The sequence below is a fragment of the Sus scrofa genome, chromosome 3, assembly GCF_000003025.6.
Source record: "Sus scrofa isolate TJ Tabasco breed Duroc chromosome 3, Sscrofa11.1, whole genome shotgun sequence".
NCBI lineage: Eukaryota > Metazoa > Chordata > Mammalia > Artiodactyla > Suidae > Sus > Sus scrofa.
In genome coordinates this window covers 96,647,385-96,666,105 of record NC_010445.4, presented here as the reverse complement: position 1 = coordinate 96,666,105, position 18,721 = coordinate 96,647,385, and the positions used below count along the sequence as shown (strand labels likewise).

Below are 18,721 nucleotides of genomic sequence, written 5' to 3'. Positions count from 1 at the left end.
AACATAATAGATAATATAAAAAGAAGAGAAAGAAGTGTTTTTAAAATTCGATTGAAGTTTTCATATTAAAAAATTGTCTCAATAGAAGCGTAAAATTGCTTTAATTTTAAAAAATATAAATGTATCAAATCATAGATTCACACAAGTGTTCTCCTTGGAATACTTTCCCTGGGAGCCTGTTCTTAATCCATAATGAATCTTATCCTGAAAGCTGGTCTCTCTTTGCCTTATAATTACATTTCATTTTGGTTCAAGATTGTTTTTCCGGCTTTGGTACCTCTGAGTCACTCTGATTTGGCTGGGTGACATTTGATATTTCCAAAAAATCCAAATTAGTCTTCAAAGATTTGTAGAGTAACCATATATCCCAACTTTCACCTGATTTTTCTCAGCTTAATTATTAATAGTACCCACCCCTGCCCTGTCTCATTCTCTAAGATGTTCCAGTTATGATCACCCTAGTTACAGACCACCCCTGAGAATATTCAGTAGCTAATTTTTCAGGCTCCAAAAGCAATGCAGAAGAGAAGTTAAAAAAAATCATTTTAGTGAGTGTGAGTATTGTTGGACGGGCCTTCAACTCCCACATTAACTGCTTTGAAGACAGTAATATGCCCTGGGAGGGGAAAGTTATTTATGATGCCCACTTCCTGTTTTGTAACCAACCAGTTTGCACCCTGGCAATGAGGATAATCCATTCGATATCATGCATTCCTGTAGTTTGAAGAGTGGATTAAAACAACTGCTTTTGAGCTTGCTTTCTTTTCCTTTGCTTACTCAAACACAAGTATTTGTTAGGCAAATAAATAGTAATTCTCCCTGTAATATGTACTCACTCAAAACCATATTTATTTTACCTGCTATTTGAAAAGCAGAGCATGTAATTGATTCCCCTGATTTTTTTTATCTTTTTAGTTTACCAGTAAATCAGAAGCTCTATTACTAAAAATACGTGGAGTTATTAACCAGTTGGCATTTGGCATTGACAAAAGGTAGTTAAAATATTTTTTCATTTTATCATTTTTGGTATTATCTCATTCAGTTATCGTCTTTACCAGTCTTTTGTTTCTTGACCCCAGAAGTGCCTCGGATAACTGTTCTTTAAAGAGATAATTTCATATTATCTCCTGCTGCTTATTTTGTTTAACTATATCTCGGGTTTTACAAGTAAAATGTTATAAAAATACTTGAGACTAGAATAAAATAGTGATGTTATACTTGTTTCCCTGATTTCTTCTTTTCCCTCATTTTAGTAGCTTTCCCTCTTTTATGACTTGTTTATATTGATTAGAAATTGAATCGATAATTTTAGTATGTATTTTTCTTAACCTTCCTACTTTCTTGCCTTTAAGATAATTTGGGTCTGTCACTTCTTTGTCCTATAAAACCTTTATTAATGCTGTGTTTTAATTTTGGGGAAACAGCTGTGCTCACCACTATACATCCAAGGCACAATATTTTAATTTTTAAATCACTTGCCTTAACTTTCACTCTTTCATTTTGGGTGATGCTCTCACCAGTGGCTAGATATAAAACTCTGCTCTTGTATTTACAGTAGGCAGGCTATTCGATTGATAAACTAAATTAGATTCTTTTTTCTTCTTATCCGTGTAGTAAATCAATATGTGTGGATCAGAATAAACCACTGTTTATCACAGCAGGATTGGATTCTTTAAGTCAAATAGGTTGGTAAACTTATTAAGATTGTTCAATCTTTTTTTAATTGCTTATTGATTTTATCCTACTCCCTGTTCACTTCATCTCCAACTTTACCACTGTTTCTGGTTTCATTATCATTGCTGTTATTTCTTACATATTTATTCGTATACACAGAATTGATGCATAATGCATTACATTGAAATATTTGCAAAAGAAGGGATGTTGCCTCATGAAAGGCTGATTTCTCTGATCTCTAGTCCACTAAAAAATTCGCGTGTATTTTCTTTTCCTCACTGATTTCCAGGTACTTTTAAACTTAAGCTCCTTGAGTTTAGAAGGAAACCAGAAACAGAGTGGTCAGGAAATTAAAAGCTATACATTATGGCAGTGATGAAACACCTGAGAGATGCAAGTGATGGAATAAATCAAAAAGACCACAGTTGTACTTTATAATTAGATACGCCTTAATTTCTCATTATGAAAACAACTTGCCTCATCTAATGGGATGTATTTCCTAAACTTTAGATGCCACAGGCAAAAGGTATTTTAAGAGTTTAAATAGTCAAGCTCCTTGTCTTCTCAAGAACTGTTTTCATTGTGGAGATTTTTAGACCTAGCAGCTCTTTATTCTCAAGTTGCATAATTTGGTTTTAAAATTGTAATGGACAATAGCTTTCTTTTTTATCTCTCATCCCTCATTACTCTTTCAAGCTAAAGTTGACTTGACTTCAAATGTAGAGATCTTTCTGCTTTTTAGGGCCACACCCATGGCATATGGAAGTTCCCAGTTAGGGGTCAAATCAGAGATACAGCTGCAGGCCTACACCACAGCTGCAGCAATGCAGGATCCAAGCCACATCTACAGCTCACAGCAAAGCCGGGTCACTGACCCACTGAGCAAGGCCAGGGATAAAACCCGCATCCTCATGGATACTAGTCAGACTCATTTCTGCTGTACCACAATGGGAACTCCCAAATGTAGAGATCTTTGACAAGAGGTTATAAATTGAATTGGAATGAGAAGGATAGATGTGGTAATGAGTGATCATAGACTGATTTTTATATTTATTATTAGTATCAGCTTAATTTTATTAGCAGTGAGAATCACTATGTACTGATAGATAACACTGATAGAAATCTTTTGCCGAGTTCCCCTCATGGCTCAGTGGGTAATGAATCTGACTAGGACCCATGAGGTTGTGGGTTCCATCCCTGGCCTCATTCAGTGGGTTAAGGATGAGGTGTTGCTGTGAGCTGTGGTGTATGTTACAGAGGCAGCTCAGATCCCGCGTTGCTGTGGCTGTGGTGTAGCCCGGCAGCTACAGCTCTGATTGGACCCCTTGCCTGGGAACCTCCATATGCTGCAGGGTGTGGCCTTAGAAAAGACAAAAAAAAAAAAAATCTGAGAGAAAATATTTTAAAACTACGTATTTGAAAATAGGTAAAAACTACATAAATGACTAGTATCTAGACTACATAAAGGAATTAATAGTAAAAAAAAAATCCAACTAGAAGATATGCAAAAGACATGAGTAGACATTTCACTTAAGAGGATATTCAAATAGCAATAACATGAAATGATGCTTAGTATCATTAATTGTTAAGGTGTTGCAAATTGAAACTGCAGTGAAAGACCACCACATACTTACCAGACGGCTAAAATAAAATAGAATGACAACACCAAATGCTGGTGAGGGGATGCAGAGAAACAGGATCACTCAGACATTGCTGCTGGGAATGTAAAATGGCACAGCCACTCTTGAAAACAGTTTGACAGTTTTTTATAAAACTAAACTTGCAGCTACTTTATGACCTAGAAATTTCACAATTGGACATTTATCTGAAAGAAAATGAAAACTTTATGTTCACAGAAAAATCTGTACACAAGTATTCATGGCACCTTTATTGTAACAGACCCAAAGTGGAAAAATCCAGATGTCATTCAACAGGTAAATGGATAAACAAACTGGTGTATACATAGCATGGAATAATACTCTGCCGTAAAAAGGAACAACTATCGACACGAACAGCAACTTAGGTGAACTTTCAGGAAAGTTTACTGAATGAAAAAAGCCAATCAGGAAAGGTTACATATAACATAATTCAAGCCTACAAAGGTGATAAAAATAATAGGGAACTTAATACACACACAGGTGAAGACAAGGAAAAACTTGGGAAATCTGAATAAGATTGGTGGATTATGTCAAAGTCTTTCCCACCAAAGTGTAAGGACGCCCCAGGAGATCAACAGTAACACAGTGTGAGTGAACAGTGTAGGTGCTGGATAGAAAGCATGAGAAATCTCAGATTATGATTGAAAATTGCCAAGAAGTAGCAGCATATTTTCAAATTTTTCATGTTAATCTTTAAATTAAATTATGTAAGCAATACATAAAGACATCTGCCTTATAAAATCTTGAAAGAGTACATATAAGGATCAAGTTTTGTATGTATCTTTCCAGACTATTTCTATATATGTGAATGTGGTATAGAAAAAAACTATTTTAATGTAATTGTATCATTCTATATCATTTTGAAATTATCCTTTTTTTTTACTCAATACAGCTTGGTGATTTTTCCATATTAATTCCACATGTAGGTCTATTTTGTACTTTAACTGCTGGAGAGCATGACACAGTGTGGCTGTGCATAGTAATTTAGTTCACAAAACCTCTATTGATGGACATTTTCAGGTGGCCAGTTTTTTACTAATACAAATGATGCTCCTGTGTGAAATCCTTAGTACATGTATGCAGGTGTTTCTAGCAGGAACACCCCAAACCAGAATTGCTGGTTAAGAGGTATGATCTTTTTTAGTATTTTCATAGTATTTAGTAGTGTCAAATTATCCTCTGAATTAGCCATCCCAATTTGTACTCTAACCAGCAGCATGTAAGAATATCTGTTTTCTTACAAATTCATGAAAACATGGGAATATCAAACTTTATATTTTTGCTGGTCTATAGTTTAAGTGTGGAGAAGGAGAACTATAATTTATCATTACTCTGTCTCCTCTTCCTCTGGTACTCAAATCTGCCCCAGTGGCCTTGCTACACTGGGTTGGGGTAAATTTTAATAGTGACTGTATTAGGGAGAAGAGAAATGAGTGATCTAAGATTTATGCTTGCATAAGTGTCATCAGCTTTATTGATAGAGTTTGTAAGATTTCAGTCAATGCAGTCATTTAGAGTAAAACTTGCAATTTTAGGATTGCCTCCTGTTCCTGATAATGACATTGGAAAGATTCAAGCCCATTCACCAATGGACTTGTGGAAAAAAGTATATGAAAAGCTCTTTCCACCAAAGGTATATATTTCTAATTTTTCAAAACAAGAATTTTCAGCACTACTCAACAGTTCTTGGGAAATGTTCCAGTGGGCCTATTATGGTACCTTTGTTTCCTACTCACATGCCCCAACATCAACTAAACATTTGCCAAAAATCTGTTGTAGATGAGGCACTGTGGGGTTTCAAAGATGGGTAAGACACAGTTCTTTCTCCCCTTCCAAACAGAGTTCTCTGGCTCTTAGAGAAGAAAGAGACAACATTTGAAAGGAGAGGGAGGAGAAAGGACAGGGGGAATCCGAAATGGCCCTCAGAGGTGCCAATAAAAGCTCAAAAGATAGCCTTCACCTTCACCGTCTGGGTGGGGAATGGGAACTTGGCCTGGGAGGTAGATGATAGTCACTGAAGGTCTTGACTTATGGGCATGCAATGATCTGAAGAATTGTGATTTCAGAGTATCAGCACACAAAAAGATGTCAAGGACCCTGCAAGAGACCCTCAGTACGCTGAATGTGAGGTTGATGAAATGAGAATCCAGAAGGATCAGGTATTATCCTAAACGCTTTTAAAATTTCATCTTGTTTTATCACAGAAATATCCATATTAGAATTCCATAAATTTTTCTCAGTTGATTTCCTTAAATTTCTTTATTTTTAAAATTAGTTAAACAGTACACCTTCACTATATTAAAAAGAAACTAAAATTCCGATGTGCACGTAGAAGGAGCTAAGAATCACCTGTCCAACTACCACGCAGAGATGTTCACATATCCTTTTGGATTTTCCAGTTTCCTTTGTGTTTAAGATAGGTAGTGATTCTTCCCTCACTGCTGTGGAGACACTTCCATGATATCCTTTTGTTTGTGGGACTAGTTAAAAGGTTTTGTTTTTTATTAGGACATTTAGATGTGTCTGTACTTGTATCGGAAAAATTAAGGATGACCCAGTCTAAAAGCACAAAAACACAGATGACAAAACGCAATTTCCAGGCTCTCCCAGGAAAGTGATTGCAAGTGGAGACTGCCTTCCCATTTGTGATACACAAGTCTGATGTAAGAATGAAAAGATTGGTAAATTCATCAGGAGCCAGTGTTTAGATTTTTCCCAGATCTCCGCTTAGTTTGATAAAGTGAGACCTGGTGCAGAACGTGACCTTATAGAATTATGCACAGTACATTGAATACTTTGACCTCAGGTGGGATTTGTAGAGCTGAGTAGCTTGGGCAGCCACATGGTTACAAGGGAACCGCACACAACCACTCATTGCGAGCAGTCACCAGGGCCTTTTTCTCAGCACTATTGTTTCACCTTCACGGGCCCTCGAATAAGTAAGTAAAACATTTTATTTAAACACAGTCCAGAGGGCTTTTGAAAAATATGCATATTTAGAGGGTTTTGTAACTGTAGCGCAGGGAGAGGCATGTTGTTGGAAGAGTAAAATGACCTCTTGTAACCCTTATGTCGGGTTAGTTGGTAGTTATCTCTGAATTAATAGAGATTAGTTGGAAGTTATCTCTGAATTAATGTTTACCTAGGAGCCAGTGACTAACTGCCATTGTTGATAAGAGGATCTGTTTAAATTATACAGTGATACCTTTTGTTATTTGTATATATATACACATATGTGGGTATTATTAAAGGGTTAGAGTATTTCTGAGCATCATGAGTTTTCATGTTCCAGCCCATCTTCCCTAACTGACCTAAAACCATACAACTGTTGAGTGGAACTGGAAAGCAGCCCCACAATACCGATATCATTCGTTACTTCACCTTGGACCTCACCACTTCTTCACGAATTCCCATACCCTCTTGCCTGAGAGATTTTTTTAACTCATCTGAAGAGTTATAATATCCAAATTTTGCCTCTAAACCAGTTTCATTCATGTTATTTTAGTAAATGAATGGCATTGATTTCAGTTTGCATGTGCATACCTTAAATTAATTTTATACTTCTGTTTTAAAGTCACCCTAAAGATTACTACTTGATGCTGAATTATTGAATTGATATCCACATTCAAACCTTGACATTCTAATATCCAAAATTTTAAACTTGTATATTGTTCATGTTCTTCCAAAGTAGTTGCAGGGCCTTATGTTGTTTCCAGTTGTCTGCTGACATATACAGAAACTGACTTAGGTATGAGAGAATTGTCAATAGATTAATGTTGAAAGATCCCTATGAATTTCCCTCTTAACATTTAAGAATACATTTTCATTTATATGGGCGAGATAGTGCCAGTTTTATAACACATTGAATTTGTGTGTTAATAAAAGCATTTATCTGCATTAGGTGAAAAACTAATCTGTAGCTTTTAACATTTTTCAGTGAAAACAGCATTATAATCTTTAGATTTGATTTGCCTGTTAGAACAATAACAGCCATCTGAAAGAAATGTCTACTCAGTAATTACACAAAAGTATGCTCTTATTTAAAAACAACCTCTAAATGCTTGAAAAAGTGTATACTGTATGCTCTGTGTCTTCATACCTTTAACCCAAATAGTTATCCTCACTCTTGAACTTCTTAGGAGGAAAGATGACATCCTGTTTCATTAAAATATAATCCAGTTGCATATGAGTGGAAGGCTAGTCCTGAGCCTGTCTGAAACTAGATGTGATCCCTCCTCTTGACTCCTTCTCCTCCCCAGACCTCACTCCTAGTGGCTTAAATAATCAGCAATCAAACAAAATATGGCATGGCTGGCATGACCAGATCCATTCTCTCAGTTTGCTGTATGCAGAAGGGAGAGACTACTAGCACGGACCCTCAAAGCACTGTCCTCTCTATTATCATTGCTAAAAAGAATTCAGCACTTCCAATTAAAGACAGAGTTTGTGATAACTGATTACTGTTTATTCTTTATGAGCTAATAACCTTTGAAACCATAAGCTAAGATAACGGGTGAAGTGAGTTAAATTCATTAGAAAAAATAAACCAAGCTATAAAGACTACTTTGGAGTTAATACTATAAAAATTCTTTGAGGAGTGCCCGTTGTGGCTCTGCAAGGTAAGAACCTAATGTAGTCCCTGAAGGTGCAGGTTCCATCCCTGGCCTTGCTTAGTGGGTTAAGGATCCAGTGTTGCTACAAGCTGCAGTGTAAGTCGCAGATGCAGCTCAGACCTGGCTTTGCTGTGGCTGTGGCATAGGCTGGCAGCTGCAGCCCTAGCCCAGGAACTTCCATATGCCACAGGTGTGGCCATTTAAAAAAAAGAAAAAAGAAAAAAAATATTCTAAAGTCTTTATACAGTTTTGAAACTTTCAACATTTAAATTTTATTTTTTAACCAACATTTAATTTTAATAACTTAAGGGTATAGGTATGAAACAGACCATCTGTAATTTTCCTGAAAATGAGAATGGAATTTTCCTTTCCTAGCAGCCGTGAACTTGTTACATCAGCCAAAGGGCAGTGACTGCCTTATCTTGCAGAGTAACCACTTTTTGCTTATCTGAAATAATAATATACTTTGTACAGTTAGACCTTGAACCCATGTACGAGGCCAGGAAGCGTCCCCTTAGATCGTCCTTTCTGCATGTCAGTTGTCTCGTGCAGCATTTCCACCCCCACTAAAATGTACCTTGATTTTATGAATTGTAAAAGTAACTAAGCTCATTGTGGGGGGGAAGCTACAGAAGTATAGAAACTAGAAAATGAAAGTGTCATGCCCTCTCCTTTTTCATGTGGCACATACTACCTACCACTATTATTTTTGCTGGCTGCCTACAAAGTCGGGGGTGAGTAAGCCCCCATGTATTTAATCAGGCCTTACTGGGAGATAGTTATCCAAGTTGTTCCAATTGCATGGAATACACAATGTACACAGTGTAGTGAATATCCTTCTATTTCTTTTTTCTGTTTTGTTTTTTTGGTTTTTTAGGTCCTCACCCTTGGCATATGGAAGTTCTCAGGCTAGGAGTCGAATCAGAGCTGTAGCTGTAGCTGCCAGCTCACACCACAGCCCTAGAAATCCAGGATCCGAGCCGCATCTGCGGCCGATAACACAGCTCACAGCTATGCTGATCCTTAACCCACTGAGCAAGGCCAGGGATTGAACCGACGTTCAATATATACTAAGCGGATTTGTTACTGCTGAGCTATGACGGAAACTCCAATACCCATCCTTCTATTTCTGTCCTGCTCTTCTCTCTTATTCTATGTTATAAATTTCTAAAGCGCAATAGGATGTGTACATATTAGGCATTAATTGGCAAACTTCAGCCATGACTTGACGAGAGTTGAACAAATGGTTAAAAATAAGATCACTTTATATACTTAAAGTATGACAAATGCTTTATTTTGTTAGTCGAAAGACAGTTTGTATATACCATATAGTGTATAATTTTGTCTGCAACTTTAATCTCTGTAAGTGCTGCTTAGAAACTCTGAAGAATACGTTTCTACAAAATAAATCCCAAGTATAATCATTTATAAAACAGTTGTCAAGAAATTTTGAGAAGGATAACACCATAATACCCCCAAAATACCCCCAAATGCTAAGGCAGTTTTAGGTGCCTAGTTTAAATTTTAAAGTTTATTTTTTAATAATATATGTTTTTGTTTTAGGAACTAGAACAGTACAAAAGAAGTTCTTCCAAGTCTTGGAAGCAAATTGAGCTTGATTCCTGAACCTACTTCAACTACAGTGAATTTATTTCTTCTTTCCCAATATAAGTAAGATCATTTTATTAATTAACTATTATAATAATGAGGAAAGTTTAGACATAAACTTTGTTTAAAGGAAAACAAACATTTGTTTAAAGGAAAAGCGGGAATTTCTTGTTAGTGCAACTCCCTGGATACTTTTAAAGTCTCTTAAAGGAAAAACTATATGATTACTTGTAATATTTTTTTAAATAAAAAGAATCTTGCATTCCCTACCTCTAACATGTTTTAAGCAGTGTATTCTCGGTTCAGCATTTATAAGTTTTTGCTTAAGTTTTCAGGACTGTGAAAGCAAGAGCATTTAGTAACAGCTGTGAGTATGAAGTTGAGCATTTATATTAGACACATTGTGTCTGATGGAACAGTGGATGGGGGGGTCACTTTCACGGGTGTCATTTTACTCTAATGGAGGTGCACAAGAAGCACCTGAAGTACTTATTTAAAACACACATTTCTGAGTCCTCACACTCAGAGATCCTAAACCAGTGGGTCTGGAATGGGGCTCAGGAATCTGCATTTTTAATCAGTACCTCTGGTGATTCTGACTTAATTTGAATATAACTTTTTGAAGAATGGGCAAATATAAGGAGGTATTCTTTCAATAAGCAGGCCCAAACTGCATGAGCTGGTGATAAGCAAGATGATTTCCAAGATGGAATAATCTTTAAGAAGCCCTCTAATGCCTGTAGATTTGTGTACCTACAGTGCAGTTTGAAGTAAGCATAATTGCTGTCATTAAACAGGAAAGTATTTGCTCTGTGCTCTTCCCTTTCCACTATAGACTATGTTGACTTTAATATGCTATGCACCCAGCTACAAATAAGCACACTTACCAACCCCAAGAACACCATGGGGTTGGTAAGTGTGCTTATTTGATGAGTGCTATCCGAGTGGATCGCAATGAAATAAAGACTTCCTAAACTAGTTACAGCGCATGTGGTTCCAATACTCTTGAATTTTCTGCCTGTCTCCAAGGAACAGCAATCGCAGGAGCAGACAAGCACCCTGCCCGGGTGCTGTGCAGAAAGAGCTCCCTTTAAATTAACAGGGAACATTATGATCTCAGAAACATCACTGACTTGGTCAGAAGAAACAGCCTATTCCACAATAGTAATAGGAATTTTTATTATATAATGTGATTTTTCTTAGATATCACTGTCCATTTTTGACTTGAGACACAAACTATCACATGTTGAAAGTCATTGTATTTTTCTAAGATGGTATCACTAACATTTAATAGCTTCAAGTCATGTGCTATGTCAATTTCCCAAATGTTTCAGAGCTAGAATGAAATTCATCTGCATATGAATAGCAGAAAATGTTTCCGCTTATATCGTACACCCATATCTTTAGTACGTTGAAATCAGAGATTTCAAAAGAGGTTCCTGTGGGACTCTTTGAACTACTTTAATAGATTTTCATCTCCAGAATTGTCTATAACTGATGTGACATATATAATCTGTAAGGCATTATGTAACTATTATACCATAATCATCAGTGTCAAAGACCTTTTATAAAAATTGACAATACTGTTCTGTAATTTACCGATGTCTCTAGATCCTTAAATACTGCTCTAAGAAATAGAATTTTACTGTGGTTTTCTTAATGAACCGATCTTTCCTACTATAATGTGAGACATTTCAAATGCTATAATTTATCATTCTTTATAAGCTAGGTCACAGTAACAAGTTCATGTACTCACTGAGATATTCTCACTCAAAGTTACCATGGTAACATGGAGACAGTTTCATTTCAGATTTGTACATGAATTGAAGATAAATTAGAAAGATAATCATTTAGTCAAGAACCCACTTTTAATAAATCTATATACATAATTTTTTCATGCCTAAAAATTATTTAATCAACTTACTTTCTCTTTACAATTCAAGAACATGAATTCCTAACATAGAGCTGTTCTTCATAGTGTAAATGTTGGGTCAGTTGAGCATCTCTTCCATATGGACTTTAAATAACAGCTGCTCTCCAACTTTAAAAATGTCATTTCTCAGTACATACACTTTTTATCTTGTAACGTGGGCTCTTAATTTTGTAGGTAAACTAATGGAAAGTGAAAAATAGCAAACTAATCTTTTTGTCTGGTGTGTTCTCAGTTCAGCCCATTCCTGCAGTTTTTCCTTTTAACTCTCAGAAAAATCAGTGGGTGCTCGTGTCAGGGGTCTTCATCCAGCATCTGTCCAACATCCTCTCCCTGTGACCAGGTAACTTATGTGAACACGTGCACATAAATGTGGGTTTTTAAATGATAATGAAGGCATTCTTACCCAAGTCTGTGTGCCGCTTTGCTTCAATCAAACCACAACTCTCTTTTGTTACTTATGTCAGTAATCTTTCAGATGATTTCTTTTTTTTTTAACCAAATCCTTTATCAAAGGTAAGCATAATTTAACTGACCTATTTTGCTGTGTCTAGAACAAAGAAAACAAATAGTCGCACCAGTCTCCCATAACTTTATGAATTATTATTATTTACTTCTTTGGAGCAGCTCAGTCGCAACTTCCAAATACCACACGTCCCCTGCAAGTTGGAGTAGCATTCAAGGCCAGCATGGATCCAAGGGGGCACAGATGGAGTCTTAATGGTTAAAAGACTTAAAATGTACTATTAAGAATCACATGGCATCCTTTTTCTCAGAAAGTCAAAGCAGTCCTGTACATCTAGGAGCTTAAGTTCCATTTTCACAGCAGTGTTCTTTACTATCTGCTGATGAGATGATCCCTTATTTTAAAAACAATTATTCCCAGGATGACAAGAGTTGGGATAAATGAATACAAAATCACAAAGTTTGTTGTGAATCTGGATGTTGCACCTGGACAGGTTCTCTCAATGAACTGAATTCCTTGACTCAAGGCACACATTGGATTAGTTGACACAGAAGCATTTGAGCTGCCTGTGGGGGGGTGGAGGGGGGAAGATCGACAATGTCAGATGTGGTACTTGCAAGGTCATTTAATCAACACATATTTATTACCAAATCCCCACTACATGCTTAGCATTCTGCTAAGTACCCTTCTTCATAAAGATATTGGATGCAGGTTTATTTCCTTTAGGTATATACTCATTACCATAGATCATGCTAAAAATTATGATCACTTAGCACTGAATATCCCAAGGTTACTGTTATCACCTAAAGATGTTTAGAACAACTGCTAAATTCTGCCCTGTTCTTTAGTTGTCTTCAGAGTGGCCTAGGATTTTCAGAGGCCAGGAGTGCCTTGCTGAGCTCCTACTGCCCTCTCAAGGGATCAGGGAACAGACTTTTGCCAAAAATGGTTCACTCAGCTACATACTACGTACATTTTGGAGAACAAAAAAACCACTGCATCCTGCTTCAGCCTGTTCAGTAGTATAGGAATTAATTCCATCCAGAAAATATTAGAGTTTACCTAAGTATACATTGTTTTCTTATTTTTGTTTTTCTTTTTAAGGCCACACCTGCAGCATACAGAAGTTTCTGGGCCAGGGGTGGAATCAGCTGCAGCTGCCAGCCTATGCCACAGCCACAGCAATTCAGGATCCAAGCCACATCTGAATCTACACTGCATCTTACAGAAATGCCAGATCCTTAACCCACTGAGCAAGAGGAGGGGTCGAACCCACATCCTCACAGAGAGAACATTGGGTACTCAACCCACTGAATCACAAAGGGAACTCCCCTCTGTGTACATTGAGTCTGTCATTTTCTAAAAACATCATGGCGGGCTCAAGCTGTTGACCTTTAACAGGTGACTAATTTGACTACTGCTTATTTTAAAAACTAGAGGAAATATTATCATATTTCAAAATATAGCTTTTATTTTAAATACATTTCCCTCAATGTATTTTTCTGAATATGTAAAAATATTTTCTTGAAGTAGTATGTTAAAAATAGATTCCAAAATAGAATACTTACCAAAAGTGAAATTCTGTCCATAGAACTCATTGACCACAAGAATTTCAGAACAATATTTTTGGAATGTAAAATAGCTGAGGATTTTAAAAGGGATGGGCATTTCTTCCATGTTTCTTAAAAAAAAGCAAAAAGAAAGAAAGATGAAATTTAATAGGCTCTGGTTAACCGTCCTACCAAATGAAAAGGGAACCCTTATGTTTCGCAATAGGAATATATGCAGCTTTTCATCTCTCATTATCAATATTCTCACTATAAAAACTTCAAAAAAACTCAGAGGTATAAAGAAATACCACTGCCCAGAAATAACTATTGTTAACATTTTGGTAACATATATAACACATGTGTTTATAACATTTTGCCTAAATGAGATTAAACTCCTCAGCCTCTTTCCTAACCTGATTTTTCAAACATATGTCTCAGACACCACTCCAAGTCAGTAAGCATAGCACTCTATCATTTTTAATCACAGCTTGGTGCTCCATTAAAATAGAAACCTTAATGTAACAATCCCCTGGTGATGGACTGGTATCTAATTTTATTGGTAGGCACCACTGATAATAAACATGAAACATCACATTAGAGGAGAATGTTTGTGATTAAACAGATTTGAGGGTGCTGATGTATGAAGTGAAAACTAAACTATAATACAAGGGGGAAAGGATGGAGAGAAGAAGTAGATATACATTGTGAAAATGAAGTATGTCACCTCTTCAGCCTGTTTCAGGAAAAACCTCACTCTGACCCTATAGCCTTCTTTGTCCACCATGTAGTTTCTATCAATCAACAAATATGCATTAAATCTATTTGCAAAGCACTAGTTCTAGGTGCTTAAAGAATTAAAAAGAAGTTTCCTATCTCTAAATAACTCATAATGCAGTTGGGGAACATAGATTATGTATCCCTAAGACTATAAATATACATAGTGGGGCAGGGTCAAGATGGCAGAGGAGTAAGACAAGGCACTCACCTTCTCCCACAAACACATTAAAAAAAAATTCTACTTGTAGAACAATTCACGCAGAACATCTACTAATGCTGCTGGCAGAAGACCTTAAACCTCCGAAAAGGGCAAGAAACACTCCACATAACTGGGTAGAACAAAAGGGAAAAAAAGGAGAGAAAAGAATCAGGATGGGACTAGCAATCCCAAGAAGGAGCTGTGAACGAAGAAAGGAACCCATACCTGGGAAGCCACCTAAGGTGATGGGGAGATCAGTTGAGATGAAAGGACCTCAAAGCCTCTAAGAAAAGTGCAACAGCTGTAATGAGGAGGGCAAAGCACAGAGAGAGCAACATAGACCATCAGTACCACCTCTTGGGACACCACAGCCTGAGATGCTTAGAAGGGGGCTGGGCACTGAGACTCAGGCTCTGGAGGTCAGTTCTAGGGAGAGGACTAGGGCTGACTGTGTGGAGACAGCCTGAGGGGCTAGGGAGTGGTGTGCCAAGGGCTGGTGAGTGGAGCACCACAGCTGAGGGAACCCAGGAGGAAGTCTACACCTGCAGCAGAAGCAAGACACCATTGTTGTGGAGGGCAAGAAAAGGAGGGTTGGACCACATAGGAATATCTCTGTGCCCACTCAAACTCTTGGGATGGTGGAGCTACAGGCAGTGAGTAGCTGCCTACTTGCACAGACTACAGGTGGTGGCACCTCCTACGTGGGGTAAGCTTGACAGGGCACCTTGTGCATAGTCTACAGTCTGCAGGGGAAAATAATCAGTCATCTCAGACTCCAGAGGTAGGCATGGCCTGTCACCACTAGAGGTCCATGAACAGGAACCACCTGTGGCCCTAGTCACCTCAGAGGTTGGCACAGAGGCCACTGCAACCAAGCACAACTCTTTGTTGCTATCACTCCCCTGGGAATGCACATGCCCTGATGCTGCCATTGCCAAATGCTCTGGGCACTGCCTACACCTGCCTGAGGGTCACTGCCACTTTCCAGGGTCTTGCAACTAGGAGTAGCCAGCCTGTGCCATCTTCCCACAGGGTCCTTACCACTGTTAATGGCCTAGCAACCAGGCAGTGGCTACTATCCCTGCCCATTACCTCCATCTCTATGGAAGCACATGTAGCATCCTATCAAGAGGATAACAGCTTGCACACACTGAGAAAAGAGACAGCAAGCATCCAAACCAAAAGTAGCCCTCATGCCAAAAATAAAAAGCCCTCAAGAATACTCAGGGGTGCTCTCGCATATAAATAGCTCTCCAAGATTATAGTAGTTGTTTTCCCTAAATTCACAGAATAAGACAAATATAAACAAAATGAAGAAACTCAGGAACCATTTCCAGTTAAAAGAACAGGAGAATTCCCCTGAAGGAGCAAACAATGAAACAGACCTCTGTAGTCTAATAGATACCAAGTTCAAAAAGGAGATAGTGAAAATACTGAAGGAATTAAGAGCAAATATGAAGGAATTAAAATTAGATATGAAAAGCAATGCAGATACTTTAGAAAGAACTAGAAAATACAAGGAGGAGCCAAGAAAAATTAGAAAATTCATTTACAGAGACACAAGCTGAGTTAAAAGCACTGAAGAGCAGATTGAATAAAGCAGAGGAATGAGAATAAGTGACATGGAGATAGAATAATGGAAATCACCCAATCGGGACAGCAGATAGAAAACCAAATGAAAAAAAAGCATGAAAGCAATATGAGATCTATGGGATGATATAAAGTGGGCCAATCTATGCATAATAGGGATTCCAGAAAGAGAAGAAAAAGAAAAGGGGATAAAAAATGTATTTGAAGAAATTATGGCTGAAAACTTTCCAAATCTAAAGGAAACATATCAAGAACAGGAAGCACAGAAGGCTCAAACAAGTTGAATCCAAACAGACCTACACCAAGATATAATAAAAATGGAAAAGTTAAAGAGGATTCTAAAAGCAGCAAGAGAAAATTATAGAGTTAATAAAGAGTTAATTATAAGGACACCCCCATAAGGCTATGAGCTGATTTCTCTATAGAAACACTACAGGCCAAAAGAGAGTGGCAAGATATATTCAAAGTTCCAAAAGGGAAAAATGTGCAGCCTAGAATACCCAGCAAGATTGTCACATAGGAATTCCTATGTGGCGCAGCAGAAACGAACCTAACTAGGAACAGTGAGGCTGCAGGCTCAATCCCTGGCCTCTGTCAATGGATTGAGGACCTGGTGTTGCCATGAGCTGTGGTGTAGGTCACATATGCAGCTCAAATCTGGTGTTGCTGGGGCTGTGGCATAGGCTGGCAGCTGTAGCTCCAATTAGATCCCTAGCCTGGGAACTTCCATATGTCATGGCCGTGGCCCTAAAAAGACAAAATAAAAGTGTCATTTAAAGTAGAAGAAGAAATAAAGAATTTCTCCAACAAACAAAAACTGAAAGAGTACTGCAATACTAAACCCATTCTGAAAGGGCTCCTCTAAATTAAAAAGTATGAAGAAATAGGAAGAAATCACAATTGGAAAGTAATCACTTAAATAAGCCACTATGAAAATCTAAAAGGAAAAAAAGAAACCTATTGTAAAAGTGATGATAAACACAAGGAACAGCAAAAGGATAAACACGAGGATGTTCAGAAAAGGACATCAAAATCATAAAATGTGGAGAAGGAAAGTGAGAAAATATAGACTCTTTTTTTCTAGAATGTGTTTGAGCCTATATGATTATCAGGCTAAAGCAAGCAGATATAGGGAGGGAAAAAACAGGGCAACCACAAATAGAAACCAAACAATACATTCACAAAAAGAAAAAGGGGACGCAAACATAAAAAGAAACCATCCAACCAAAAAAAGAAAGGAACAAAGAGAAATGTAGAGTCAACTGGAAAAAAAGGTTTAAAGTGGCAGTAAGTACATATTTATCAATAATTACCTTAAATGTTAATGGACTGAATGCTCTAATCAAAAGATGCAGAATGGCAGACCAGATAAAAGAGCATAAGCCTAGGGAGTTCCTGTCGTGGCTCAGTGGTTAACAAATCCAACTAGGAACCATGAGGTTGTGGGTTCGTCCCTGGCCTTGCTCACTGGGTTAAGGATCCAGCGTTGCCATGAGCTGTGGTGTGGGTCACAGATGTGGCTCAGATCCCATGTTGCTGTGGCTCTGGCAGAGGCAAATGGCTACAGCTCTGATTGGACCCCTAGCCTGAGAACCTCCATATGCCACAGGAGTGGCCCTAGAAATGGCAAAAGAAAAAAAAAAAAAAGAGTATAAGCCTTTAATATGCTGTCTACAAGAGACTCACCTTACGGCAAAGGATACATAAATTGAAAGTGAAGGGATGGAAAAAAATACTTCATGTGAATGGAAAAGACAGGAAAGCAGGAGTTGCAATACTCATAAAAGACAAAATAGACTTTAAAATGAAGGCCATAAAGAAAGACAAAGAAGGACACTATTCAACCATAAAAGGAACCATTCCATTACACTTGTCAATATATATGCCCCTAATATAGGAGCACCCAAATACATAAAACAAATCCTAACATACATAAAAGGAGAAGTTGGTGGGAATACAATACTAGTAGGAGACTTTAACACTCCACTCACATCAATGGACAGATCCTTTAGATAGAAAATCAATAAGGCAACAGAGATTGTGAATGACACAATAGAAATGTTAGACTTAATTGATATTTTCAGGACATTACATCCAAAAAATCAGAATATATGTTATTTTCAAGTGCACATGAAACATTCTCAAAGACCGACTACATACCAGAGCACAAAACTGACCTCAACAAATTTAAAAGTATAGAAATTATTTCAAATATCTTCTCTGACCACAATGGCATGAAACTAAAAATCAACCAAAGGAAAAGAAATGAGAAAAAACTGACTACATGGAGACTAAACAACATGCTACTAAAAAAAACAATGGGTCAATGAGGAAACTAAAAGGGAAATTAAAAAGTACCTTGGGACAAATGATAATGAAAACACAACCATTCAAAATCTATGGGATGCTGCAAAAGCAATGCTTAGTGGGAAGTTCATAGTGATACAAGCCTTCCTCAAAAAAGAATAAAAATCTCAAATCAACAACATACCACCTAAAAGAATTAGAAAAAGAAGAGCACACAAAACCTAAAGTCATCAGAAGGAAGGAAATCATACATCAGAGAGGAAATCAACACAATAGAGATTCAAAAAGGAATAGAAAAAAACAATAATAAAATAATAATAATATAAATAAATAAGAATAATAAAACCAA

At 37.3% G+C, this 18,721-nt stretch overlaps 2 protein-coding genes across 5 annotated transcripts in view; one reads left to right on the top strand and one right to left on the bottom strand.

Moving 5' to 3' along the window:
• Positions 1 to 10,007, top strand: part of DYNC2LI1 (dynein, cytoplasmic 2, light intermediate chain 1) — a 47,184-nt gene extending 37,177 nt beyond the window's left edge. For 2 of the 3 annotated variants that reach the window (XM_021085662.1, XM_021085661.1), the window contains exons 9-13: positions 916 to 992; positions 1,615 to 1,685; positions 4,868 to 4,965; positions 5,399 to 5,491; positions 9,509 to 9,827. In XM_021085662.1, the coding sequence (XP_020941321.1) occupies positions 916 to 992; positions 1,615 to 1,685; positions 4,868 to 4,965; positions 5,399 to 5,491; positions 9,509 to 9,571 (402 nt within the window). In that variant the 3' untranslated portion in view covers positions 9,572 to 9,827. 3 annotated transcript variants of the gene reach the window in all.
• Positions 9,213 to 18,721, bottom strand: part of ABCG5 (ATP binding cassette subfamily G member 5) — a 40,590-nt gene continuing 31,081 nt past the window's right edge. The window contains exons 12-13 of one of the 2 annotated variants that reach the window (XM_021087571.1): positions 13,518 to 13,630; positions 9,213 to 12,515 (exon numbers count right to left, since the gene is read on the bottom strand). In XM_021087571.1, the coding sequence (XP_020943230.1) occupies positions 12,322 to 12,515; positions 13,518 to 13,630 (307 nt within the window). In that variant the 3' untranslated portion in view covers positions 9,213 to 12,321. The remainder of the gene's footprint in view (positions 12,516 to 13,517; positions 13,631 to 18,721) is intronic. The other variant, XM_021087572.1, reaches the window with a different exon arrangement.